The sequence below is a fragment of the Chiloscyllium plagiosum genome, unplaced genomic scaffold (genome assembly GCF_037043375.1).
Source record: "Chiloscyllium plagiosum isolate Xiang-an unplaced genomic scaffold, Cpla_swu_hap1 HiC_scaffold_32, whole genome shotgun sequence".
In the NCBI taxonomy this organism is placed as follows: Eukaryota; Metazoa; Chordata; class Chondrichthyes; order Orectolobiformes; family Hemiscylliidae; genus Chiloscyllium; species Chiloscyllium plagiosum.
Window position 1 is genome coordinate 7,159,189 of NW_028270170.1, and position 13,455 is coordinate 7,172,643.

The following is a 13,455-nucleotide window of genomic DNA, read 5'->3' on the forward strand; positions in this document are numbered from 1 at the left end:
CACAAACACAGTGGCTATAACATCAGGTTGAAGGCTAGGAATCATGCAACGAGTAGCTTACCTCCTGACTCCCCAAAGCCTGTCCACCATCTACAAGGTGCTAGTCAAGACTATGAATGAGTATTTTCCACTTTCCTGGACGGGTGCAGCTGAAGACCATGAAGAACCTTGACACTATCTAGAACAAAGCAGTCCACTTGATTGGCACCACATCCACAGACATCCATTCTCTCCACTAACGATGCTCAATAGCAGCAGGGCCATCAACAAGATGCACTGCAGAAATTTGCCAAAGATTCTTAGATTGCACCTTCAAACCCACAACCACTTCCATCTAGAAGGGCAAGGGCCGCCGATAGATGGAAGCATCACTATCTGCAAGTTCCCTTCTAAGCCATTCACCATCCTAAATTGGAAACCTATCGCTATTCCTTTACTGTTGCTGAGTCAGAACCCTGGAATTCCCTCCCTAACAGCATTGTAAGTCTACCTATAGGATATGGACTGCAACATTTCAAGAAGGAGCTCATCACCTTCTTAACGGGAACAAGGGCCAGTGATGCCCATGTCCTACGAATTAATGAAAAATAAAATTGTAGTATTTTGTCCAGTTCTGGGTACTGCACCTTTGGAAGAATATGAAAGCTTCAGAGAGGGTACAGGAAAGGTGATTAGAAATTTTCTAAGGATGAAGAGCTGTAGGTGTGTGACAATTGGAGACATAGTTGTTCTCTTTTAAAGTCGAGATGATAGGTATTCAAAATTCTTAAATATTTAAAAGTATAGATAAATACTTTTCCCAAGGTGGAGGATACCAATTTAAAATGATTAGTAAAAGAACCAAATAACTTTCTTATGCAGTAAAAACACCCCAAATAACTCTGGATGCTAGTAATCAGAAACAAAAGCAGAAGTTGATGGAAATACCAGCAGGACTGACAGCATCTGTGAAGAGAAAGCAGAGCTAACATTTCTGATCCAGCGACCTTTCTTCTGAACTTTCGTAGATAGCAAGTAGTTAGGATCTGAATGCACTGCCTGAGGTTGTAATGGAGGCTGATTCAATTCTACTTTTTGAAAGGGAATTGCATTAGCACTATAGTGATTGCACTTGAATTAAACACTAACAAATGTATGTAACATCAAAGATTAATTAATTATCAATTGAGCATCATGTATGTAATCCATAGGATTTGAATCCTGTTTAAATACATTTTCTGACAGCAGTGTGAAATGTCACATCCACATTTTGCAAAGGAGAAATAATTTTTTAATGCATTTGTGAACAGGATATCTTAATGTGCTGAAACATATAAGTAAAACTTTCTGTAAAAAGTATAAGATTTACTTGTGCAGTAGTATTTTCCTGGGATATTAGATGAGTGATTGGATGTTAAAAATACAATTTAATTGTAATTAAATCTTTTAATTTTAAGAAGATCTTTTATTGACTTTAATCTCTACTTGTGAGTGATGAATTCACTGGTTGTTGAATCACTATTTGAATTCAACTTGATCCCTGGACTGATCTGTGACATTAGCTAGTACAGCAGCAGGAGAAATAAGTTTGCTTCAATTCTTTTGGGTGGTTAAATCGTCCATTATTTCCACTAGATCAATATTAGTGATCACTACTGTAAGATGTGTATTTTCATTGAGGATGGGATTCAACTTGGCTTTCTGCCTCATTTCAAAAAGTCTGATAGCCTTCTGATTGACACTGTCGAGTCCAGAGTAAATAGTGACCATTTGCCAAGCTATTGAAGGTTGATAATGGCCAGAAGTAATGTGCTTCTCTCACGAAAGTAGAAACTAAACACTCTGATAATTCATGCATTCGCATGAAATTTCACAGAATTCATTTTCAGATTACTGAGGCCTAAAACTATTGGGAGTGAACTAAATTTGATCAGCAGTGAGATACATTAGTGGGATACTCCTCATTGCTTTATATACTGACCTCAAAATGTATAAATAATGTTCAAAGAAAATTGTAACAATACAATAAAACAAAAAAAGTTCTATTATTTATCAGAATGGACAATCTTAAGATCCAGTATCTCAGCTGTGATTAATAAGGTCTCAGTAGGCTGGACGGCTAGTTTGCAATACAGAGTAATGCCTACAGCCTGGGTTCAATTCCCACAACGGCTGAGGTACCACGAAGAGCTCTCCTTTTTAGCCTCTCCACTCTCCTGAGGTAAGGCTTAAAATCTTCAGTATCTAAATAATATGTATGAATTTTGTATTGTTAAACCAAAATGGTTCATACTTATTGGGTGGAAGGTTGATCTTTTGGACAAGAATGCAGCTGTCTCTCTGGGAGCAATAAGAGGAAATGCAGATAAATTTATAATCTTGCCCCCATTAACATGCCAGTAGTTAGATTCGGAACTGAAAAATCAGAAAGTCAGTGAAAGATAGCAAGAAGTCTTGGTTACTTGCTAGGCTCAAGGTAGGATAGTTGAGAGTTAGCATCTAAGCAAGAGAATCCTATAGTTCTCAAGGTACTAGAAAAGCACTCCTCCTCCTCCTCCTCCTCCTAGCCTCCACTTGCTTTACAATGCCTCTTCAGTGTTCGAATGCCTCTCTCACTGCCTTCCAGATTAGGATTCCATACTGATCTCATTGATGTAGTAGGATCCCAATCTGCATGAATGACTTTCTAGGAAAAAGTGAGGACTGCAGATGCTGGAGATCAGAGCTTAAAAATGTGTTGCTGGAAAAGCACAGCAGGTCAGGCAGCATCAAAGGAACAGGAGAATCGACGTTTCGGGCATAAGCCCTTCTGTCTGACTCTGGCCAGTGTCTCTCACATCTGCAAATGAACATTTTGAATATGCGAAATGAAGAAGGTACTAAAAATTCTGGTTTTCATTATTTTTAGGTATAATTATTTGCAATGTTATTACTCACTGTTTAGTCCTTAGATAACTTGGAAGATACTGAAAACAGGAGGTCTAAGCGACATTCCACATCAGAACTCTGTGACGTGACCTTCAGTGATGTCAGAAACGAAGGATGGTTGTATTTTCGACAGCTTGTCACAGAGAAGGGAAAGGCAAGTCTTAACTCTGCTTCAGCTTCAAAGTTTTTGTTAAGCATATCATTTACTCATTTAGACATAACTTACATTTATGCAATGTTGCTTTTATTCAAACTATTAGAGCAGAAGTAGGCCATTTAGTCGGTTGGGTTCACTCTGCCATTCAGTGAGAGCATGGCTGATCTGATGATCCTCAACTCCCAACTTACTGCCCTATCCCCATAACTTTTGATTCACTTACTGATTACAAATCACTCGCAGCCTTGAATGTCCCCAACAAACTAGCCTCTATAAGAACTTAGGAAATAGGAGCAGGAGTAGGCCATCTGGCCATTTGAACTTGCTCCACCATTCAATAAGATCAGGGCTGATCTTTTCATGGGCTCAACTCCACTTACCTGCCCGCTCACCATAAACCTTAATTTTTTTACTGTTCAAAAATCTATCTATCTTTGCCTTGAAAACATTCAACGAGTTAGCCTCTACTGCTTCAGATATTGGAATTTCACAGGTTCCACAACCATTTGGGTGAAGAAGTTCCTCCTCCACTCTGCCCTAAATCTGCTACCCTTATTTTGAGGCTATACCCCCTAGTTCTAGTTTTACCTGTCAGTGTAAACAACCCCCCCCGCTTCTACTGTTTCTACTCTCTTCATAATTTTATATGTTTCTATAAGATCCCTTTCATTCTCCTAAATTCCAGTAAGTATAGTCCCAATCTACTCAATCGCTCCTCATAACATAACTCTCTCAACTGCGGAAGGAACATTATGAACCTCCTCTGCACCCCCTGTAGTGCCATTATATCCTTTCTCAAGTAAGGAAATCAAACTGTACATCGTATTCAAGGTGTGGCTTCAGCAGCACCCTATACAGCTGTACAATAACCTCCCTATTTTAAACTTCATCCCTCCAGCAATGAAGGACAATATTCCATTTGCCGCCTTAATTACCTGCTGCACCTGCAAACCAACATTTTGTGAGTCATGCACAAGGAATGCTGCAATGTTTCTCCAATTAAATAATGATCTGTTTGTTGTTATTTCTACCAAAATGGATTACCTCACTTTTACAAACATTGTACTCCATCTGCCAGACCCTTTCCCACTCACTTAATTTATCTATATCCCTCTGTAGACTGTGACCTCTACACCAAAGGATGCAGTTTAGTGTCATCTGTGAACCTTGACACACTACACTTGGTTCCCAACTCTAAATCATCTGTGTAAATTATAAACCATTGTGGTGCCAACACTGATCCCTGAGGCACACCTCTAGATACTGATTGCCAACAAGAAAAGCACCCACTTTCCCTACTCATTGCTTTCTGTCAGTTAACCAATCTTCAATACATGCTAATACATTACCCATGATGCTGTGCACCTTTGTTATGCAGCAGCCTTTTGTGTGGCATCTTTTTGAATGCCTACTGGAATGCCAAGTACACAATATCCACTGGTTCCCCATTGCCCACCATGCTCATAATTTCCTCAAAGAATTTGAGTAAGTTAGTTGAACATGACCTGCCTTTCAGGAGCCCAATGGCTCAATTTCTATCCAGATGTCTTGCTATTTCTTCCTTAATTATAGATCCAAGCATTTTCCCCACTACTGAAGTTAAGCTAACAGGCCTATGATAACCCGCCTTTTGTCCACCTTTTTTAAACAGTAGTGTCATATTTGCTGTTTTCCAATGTGCTGGAACCACTCGAGTCCAGTGAATTTTGGTATATTAACACAGGCGCATTTGCTATTTCTCCTGCCAACTCTCTTAGGACCCTGGGAGACATTCCATCAGGGCCAGGAGACGTCTACCATTGGCCCCATTAGCTTGCCCAACGCTACCTTTTTAGCGATAATAATCACTTCTAGGTCCTCACCTACCTTAGCTTCCTTGTCATCAATTATTGACATGTTATTTGTGTCTTCCACTGTGAAGACAGACACAAAATATCTGTGCTTAAAAAATTCCGCAATTTGTCAGCCTCTGAGAGAAAGTTTTCCTCCATATCTCTTCCTAAATGACAACTTCTCGCTCTAAGATTATGCCCTCTGGCTCTAAATTCTCCTTCAAGAGGAAACTATTCTCCATATTCACCCTGTGAAGCCTAATCAGAATCTTCCATTTTTCAACAAGATCTCCTCATTTTTTTCTAAATGTCAATGAGTACAGGCCCAATCTAACACATAAAGCATTTTATATATTTGAGGTTTAGCTACTGTTGTAATGTAAGGAAACTTTCATTTGCAGTTATGTATTGGTTAATCTCTTACAGAATTGCAGAAGGGAAGGCAGTGGCAGAGTGATAATGTCAGTGGGCTAGTAATCCAAGATTCCAGACTAATGTTTGAATCCTGTTGTGGCACCTGGTGAAGGTTGAATTCAATAAAAATCTGTAATTAAAATGCTGGTCTAATGATGATCATAAAAAAAACCATCTGGTTCTCAAGTGCCCTTACCTGATCTGGCCTGCATGTAACTCAAGATCTTCAATAATGTGGTTTACTCTTACCTGCCCTCTGAGGGAGCCAATTAGCTTAAAGGCAATGAGAGGAAAAAAAAATTGTTGGCCCTGTAGCAATATTCACATTCCACATAAACTTCAAAAGAAGGAAGAAACAAGTCACCGGCACAATGTCTTCAAGTGGAGCTGTCCAAGATGCACACTCATAATTTAGTCTCCATTTTAACACTAAATTCTGTCTTTATTTTAATGAAAAATAGACAATCTAATTATGAAAGTAGAGATGTACAGTTGAGTTGATGTATTATGAGTCCTCTTTGTTGCAGACTGATGTGTTTTAAAAGATTTTGCATGACCTGATTTTTTTTTTAGAGCCAATTAAGTATTGTTGTTGTTTAGTAAATATGACAGCCAGTTTGCAAACCACAAGGTCCCACAGCAACACTGAAACACATGACCAAGTCATGTTGATTAAGAGATAAATATTGGACAAGAAAAGTTCTGCATGCATCTTTTAATATCGTGAGATGTTTACTCTCTCTTTGAGAAGGAAAACATGGAAACAGTCCAGGCTAACTGGAGAAGGTGAAACAGCCAGAATGTTTAGTTATGGGTATCTACTCCAGGAGTCCAAGTGATGCTCCTGGCTTACAAGTAATGAATGCTTGTCCAGGTGACCAGTAAATCTGGTAGCGGGACGATCGACTCCTTAAGATATCAGCAGGGGCATCATCACCTTGCCTAGCTCTGCCATAAGGTTTGCCATACTCGTCGTGCATGCATACGGAATAAGCTGCGAACCACATATTGCTCAAGCAACGCCACCCGGCCCCAAGTGGAAATGATGTTCATTTCCATGCTCTCCACTGAACCTGGACTGCATAACAGAAGATTCTGTCCACAAATGTTTTTATTATACCTATTTTTCACATAGGAAGTCAGTTTAATTTATTCCATAAATGAGATGTAAGCAAGGGACAAGTCTCAACTCAAAGGCAGTTGTAATTCATGTATACATTTTGCATCTAATAGAACCACATAATATTTAAGATACAGCAATTAATTGAAATTTTCTTCAGTTTTCCTTTCTGCAAAAAAAGCCTCCCTTATTCCAGAAGCCAGAATTAGCGAGTAAACTTTCCTGTCATTCCATTATTAACCAGCTCTATTTTTATGAAAAAAAAAACAAATTCTGGACTGATGTCAGGAAGTTGTTCTTACAGGAAGTGAACAGCACATAGGATATTAAAACAGACACCCTGGAATTGTTTCACAAAATTACCTACACTACTCTTTCTGCTTCATCTGTTTCATTCAGTCTTACATTGCTTATAAATACTTACTCTGCGCTACTGCTTTTCCCAAAGTCTTTATTAACTTAGTCAACATATTGCTGTGATCATTTTGTTATTTCTGTTCATTTTATACCCATTCTATTTTGTTGAAAAAAAAAGATTAACTGCTAACAATTTACCTTGTATGATGTGTAGTATGATCTTGAACCTAGGGTCAACACCGAATAATGAATAAATAATAATTAAACTCTGTGGATACATCATGTGAAGTCATTCAATATTGAGGAATCATAATAGGGTGGCACGATGGCACAGTAGTTAGCACTCTGCCTCACAGTGCCAGGGACCCGGGTTTGATTCCAGCCTCAGGCAACCATCTGTGTGGAATTTGCACATTCTCTCCATGTGTGTGGGTTTCCACCAGGTGCTCCAGTTTCTTTCCACAGTCCAAAGATGTGTAGGTTATGTGGATTGGTAGTGCTAAATTGACCATAGTGTTCAGGGATACCTAGGTTAGGTGCATTATTCAGGGGTAAATATAGGGTAGGGGAATGGGTCTGGGTGGGTTACTCTTCGGAGGGTTGGGGTGGACTTGTTGGCCCAAAGGGCCTGTTTCCTCACTGTAGGGTTTCTATTTAAAAAATGATTCTATAATATCTTGATCCAAGCATCTAAATATTTTATATAACCATAAAGTGGTTTAAGTATGGACACTTAGTGTGAGTCTGTGTAGGATGTGGTTTCGTTTGTCAGCATCCAGCAATTTTAAGCCAACACAAAATTATAACTATGCTTATAAATGTGTGACAATGGAGTAAAGCAGGCAGATTTTGTTGTTGTTTATGAAATCACATATAAAAGTTGCAATTTGTTAGCTTTAAAGTTCTGTGATAAAGTAAAAATGTAATTAATGATATTTAAGTATATTCTTTGTTTATGCAACATAATATTGATTTCACTCATGCTGCTAGTCATTTAAAAATTTGGAATGCATATTACAAAACTAGTAGCTGATCAGTAAATAATCATTAATGTGCATTTTAACAATAGAGTTAATTCGGTTTAGAATACTTTGTCTGTCATTCGCATCTTAAGCACATAATCTAATTAGCAAATAAATCCAAAAATATTCATAAACTCAGCAAGTCAGTCAGAGCCTTAAAGAGAAAGGTAGATGTACTTATAAGTTGACAGCCTTTATCAAGTATTCTGTAGAATGGCTCCCAAAAACAGCACCCTGTTTTCTGCTGTTTATCTTCAGCACTTATCTTTTTGACATATCTGGTGAATTTTTTATTTGTTTACAGCCCCCTTATAAATGGTTGGTAAATCCCATGCCTTCTATTGCAGCATACATACAGAGCTCACGTTTCACCTTCATAGTACTAACTGTAGGAACTTGTGATATAACTATCACGCTGAAGAAAGGAAAACTAAAGTTAGTGCAGTTATATGTCTTGAGTACTGATGCCCATTTCTGATGGAGTGTTGTGCATGTTATCCTTGAATACTACCATCGTATCCTCGAATCAATGTAGTATCAATAATGGGCTAAAAATCAAGGGGAAGGTTTTTTCAGTGGTGCAGAAGGATGGTAGTATCTTCAATATGAAAAATCCCACACAAATATAAGTTGGCTGTTGATTTATAGTGATCCCTTATAAAAATGAATGGTAATTGTAATGCTGTATTGGTTAAGAAGAATACTGCTTTTCTGCACAATCAGAAATGAATGAATGACAGTTACTATTGGCTATGAGTAAATGAATTGGGGTAAAATGATATTACAGTTTAATGTGATCTGCTGATTTATATTATTTTGTTACGCTGTCTGTTGTGAAATTTGGCTGTCTGGAAACAGAATTGGCTGGCCCATAGAAGACAAAAGATGGTAGTAGGTGGAAAGTATTCAGCCTGGAGCTCGGTGACCAGTGGTATTCCACAGGAATCGGTTCTGTGATTTTTATAAATGACTTGGATGAGGAAGTGGAAGGATGAGTTAGTAAGTTTGCCAATGACACAAAGGTTGGTGGATAATGTGGAGGGCTGTTGAAGGTTGTAACGGGACATTGACAGGATGCAGAGCTGGGCTAAGAAGTTGCAGATGCAGTTCAACCTGGAAAAGTGTGAAGTCAATCATTTTGGAAGGTCAAATTAGAAAGCAGAATACAGGGTTAAAGGCATGATTCTTGGCATTGTGGAGGAACAGCGGGATCTTGGAGTCCAGGTCTGTAGGTGCCACTCAAGTTGGTAGGGTTAATAAGAAAGCGTATGGAGTGTTGGCTTCCATTAGCAGGGAGATTGCGTTTGAGCCGTGAGGTTATGCTGCAGCTCTATACAGCCCTAGTTAGACCACACTGGGAATATTGTGTTCAGTTCTGGTTTCCTCATTTTTGGAAGGATATGGGAGCTTTAGAAAGGATGCAGAGGCAATTTACCAGGATGCTGCCTGGACTGGAAGACATGAGTTATGAAGAAAGGTTGAGGGAGCTAATGCTTTTCTCATTGGAGTGAAGAAGGATGAGAGGCAACTTGATAGAGATATAAAAAAATGATGAGAGGTGTGAATAGTCAGACTTTTTCCCAGGGTAGAAATGGCTATCACAAGGAGGCATAATTTTAAGGCGATTGGAGGAAGGTTTAGGGGAGATGTCAGAGGTAGGTTCTTTACACAGTGGTGGGTGTGTGGAATTTACTGCCAGCAGTGGTAGTAGAGTCAGATACATTAGGGATATTTTAGTGACTCTTGGATAGGCGCATGGATGATAGTAAAATGAAAAGTATGTATATTAGTTTGATCTTAGAGTAGGATAAAAGGTTGGCATAACAACAATGGCTGAAGAGCCTGTATTGTGCTGTGCTGTACTATTCTATGCTCTACTTATTTACTCAGTTTATTTGATTTTCTAATGATTTATTCATCTGTTTCTTTATTTGTCCGTTAGTTCTGCTCATTATTTGATGGCCCACTGATTTTTCAGTTATTCGATTATTTATGTGTCGCTCACAAAACCTTCGCTTTCCATAAATTAGGAGACTTATTTCTTTTAGTTATGCTACTTTTCATTTTATCCATACATGGAGACTAAACATACTTATTTGTAAAATATTAAAATAAATGTCATTCTGTTATTAACCAATTCGGTCATTTAAAGCTAATCATTGTTCAATTTCTTTTAACAGAGAGTTGTGAGCAGCATTCGTTCTTGGAAAAAGATGTATGCTGTCCTGAGATCACATTCCCTATACCTGTACAAGGATAAAAGAGATGCAACGACTTATGATTGTGTGGATGAACAGCCCATTTGTATTAAGGCCTGTTTGATTGATATTTCATACAGTGAGACTAAAAGGAAGAATGTTTTCAGGTTGACTACATCTGATTTCTATGAATATCTATTCCAAGCTGAAGATCGAGACGATATGTTGAACTGGATTAAAATTATCCAAGAGAATAGTAAAACAGAGGGAGAAGTAAGTATGATACAAATTACTTATTTTTAATTCATGAACACTAAACTCTTCTAGGAGTTAAGGGTGTCACCTACAACACAAGATTCACCTTCAGAAACTGTCAGGTTTCACATCCCACTGAGTACAAAAGCAACCTGAATTTCCACTCTAATACTTCAAAGCTGAATACCTGATGTTTTAATATTTCTAGTAGAAGGACACATAAACCTACGTTTATAATTCATAATGATGGCACAGCAAAGATTAAAAGTTAGTGGCCTTGACATTCATATAAACTAGGCCCTTTGAACCTGCTCTGCCATTCAGTATGACCATGGCTGATCCTCTAACTTAGCCCCATATTTCCACTTTCTGTCAGTACCCTTGATGTCTTTAACATCTTTTTAAAAATTGTCAATCTCGTTCTTAAATATACTCAGTGACCCAGCTTCCACAGCCTTCTGTGGTAGCAAATTCCACAGGTTGACCACCTTCTGAATGAAAAAATGTTTCTTCATCTCAGTCCTAAATGGTCTACCATATATACTGAGACTGTGACCCTTGGTTTACACTCGCGACAAAAGCAAGCATTCTTCGTGTATCTAGTCTGCCTAGCCCCACTAGAATTTTACTCTTTTTAATATATTCTCTTTCATTGCAGGTAGTTCTTCTATGATATGGTGGTGCCATTCTTGTGCAAACCTGTATTATAGAAAAATCACGCTTTAGAAATGTTGGCAACGTAATTAAGTTAGAGCCAACACATGTTTTAAAAGTTTGCGCTTTGGAAACTGTCCCCAATTCGTCAGTCACGTTACAGCAAATTTGAGTTAATGAAATGCATGTTGTAGCAGAATGATCTGTGTTCTAAACTCTAGTGAGTACAGGCACAGTTGAACCAATCTCTCATCACAAGACTCTTCTACCATCCCTGGTGTCAGCCTAGTGAACCTTTACTGTACTCCTTCAATGGCAAGTATGACCTTCATTTGATAGCGAGACCAAAACTGCACGTAATCCTTCAAGTGTGATCTTACCAATCGCCTATATAACTCGCGTCTTCTGAAGAACTGTGGAATACTATTCCCATCCAGCTCACACTCTGCTGATTTTACTGTAGCATTATAGCATGACTTGCCATTAACCCACTTTCCAAAGGAAGGAAATTCCATTAAGTATCTATTACTCTATTTAAATAAGACATTTTGTACAATTTGCAGTCTCATTGAAATTTAATAATTGCTGATGATGCTCCCTCAGACTTAGGATACATTGGAGTGAAATGACAACAGTGCTGCTGATTTTCGAAGTAAAGTGTTTTATATTGTCAGAAGTCAGATGACACCAGATTATAGTCCAACAAGTTTATTTGAAATCACAAGCTTTCGGAGCATTGCCCTTCGTCAGGTGAAGTGAGAGAGAAGCACACAGACACAGAATTTATGGGCTGAGAGATCAAAAAATCATACTAATGGTGTGAGTAGAGTGTCAACAGGCTGAATAATAGGTCTCCGCAGATGATCAAGAATGTTAGACGGTGTGGGTAAAGTGTCAACAGCTGATACACAACCAAAGGGATGACCTATAATCTGATTAATTGGGGCAGAGACATAATTTTAAAACATAAAAATAAGGTGGTTTTGGTGACAAACCAAATGACTGGAATAACATAATAGGTATAAGAGTTACATGCCAAGGGTCGAACCAAAGTAATAAGTAATCCAAAACTGAACAAACTAATTAAGGTAGAGAAATCATAACCATTTATCAAGGTGATGGTGTCACAACAGGATGGTAAGGAAGATTTTACAGATACAGAAGTGTGGTGGGGCCATGTAGCACAACATGAACCCAAGATCCTGGTTGAGGTAATCTTCATTGGTACGGAATAGTCGTCAGACAGGAATATTCCCTCCCAGTCGGGGAACACTTAAGCAGTCCAGGACGTTCAGCCTCCAATCTTTGGGTAAGCATTCTCCAAGGCGGCCATTGAGATACACAACAACGCAGAATCGCCGAGTAGAAACTGATCGCCAATTTCTATACATTTCCATGCCTCCCTGTGAATATCAGATCCATTATATGGAGAATTGTGGAATAAGTGATGCTAACCAAAGATTTCAGAATGGTTGATCATCCTTTCTTCTTGATTACATATTGGTGCTAAGAGATTACTTTTTTATATTTGTTATTTATTATTAGGACATAAGTTCAAGACTGATCGAAGTTAAATTAAAGGAATACAGAAACCAGAGGTAATGAATCAGCTATATTGAATTATTTGATATTATCTTGCTCATGAAACAACTGATCAGAATTTTTCATCATTTGCTACTAAGTTAGAGAATGAATATCTTCCTCCCAGTCTACTTGTGCACTGAAACCTTTACCCTTGTTAGCCAAGGATGTTTCAGAAATGGTAAATGCTCAGAAGGGTATGAACAGTGCTCTAAATCAGTTTTCCTAACTGATATTTTTATTTTTGAGTCAGTGGTGAATATGATACAGTATCCTTTTAAAGTTGATTCAATTGAACTGCTAAGTGTCCTGCTGAAAAGAAATGAATTTCTTTATAGTGTTCAAATTCCATATATCTTTCTCTTGAAAGTTGATAGCTATCTGTATTTGTGTGCAAAATAACCACATATAAAGTGTTACTGGTGGTGCTATTGTGGTTCTGTGTGACGACTGTCATTTTGTTACTATTTTAAAAAGGAGAAATTCCAAAAGGAAATATTTTGAATATTTACCAGAATTTGGCAAAGTTCCTTTGGTATTCAAACATTATACAGTACTATATTTGGTCTAACAGTGCAAGTTGTATTAGAACTAATACTAGTGCCAAAATATCGGGAGGTAAAGAACTCTACGCCCTCACTAAAAAAAAAAGTTTAAATTTCTAAAAAAGGCTTGTTTCAGTATATCATCAGTGGATGTTGAGGTTGGTGAGGCCACGTTTAGAGTACTGAGGATAGTTTTGCTACAGGAAGGATATTATTAAATTGAAGCGGGTTCAGAAAAGATTTACCAGGATGTTGCCAGGACTGAAGGTTTGAGTTAAAAGGACAGGCTGGGACTTTTTTCACTGGAGCATAGGAGCTTGAGAAATAACCTTATAGAGGTTTATAAAATCACGAGAGAAATAGATAAGGTGAATAGCAATGGTCTTTTCTCTAGGGTGGGAGAGTTCAAAACT

At 38.1% G+C, this 13,455-nt stretch overlaps 1 protein-coding gene across 1 annotated transcript in view; it reads left to right on the plus strand.

Moving 5' to 3' along the window:
* Nucleotides 1-13,455, plus strand: part of LOC122539626 (rho GTPase-activating protein 23-like) — a 285,601-nt gene that overhangs the window by 185,316 nt on the left and 86,830 nt on the right. The window contains exons 12-14 of the mRNA XM_043674624.2: nt 2,924-3,061; nt 9,990-10,280; nt 12,462-12,514. Coding sequence (XP_043530559.2) covers nt 2,924-3,061; nt 9,990-10,280; nt 12,462-12,514 — 482 coding nt within the window. The remainder of the gene's footprint in view (nt 1-2,923; nt 3,062-9,989; nt 10,281-12,461; nt 12,515-13,455) is intronic.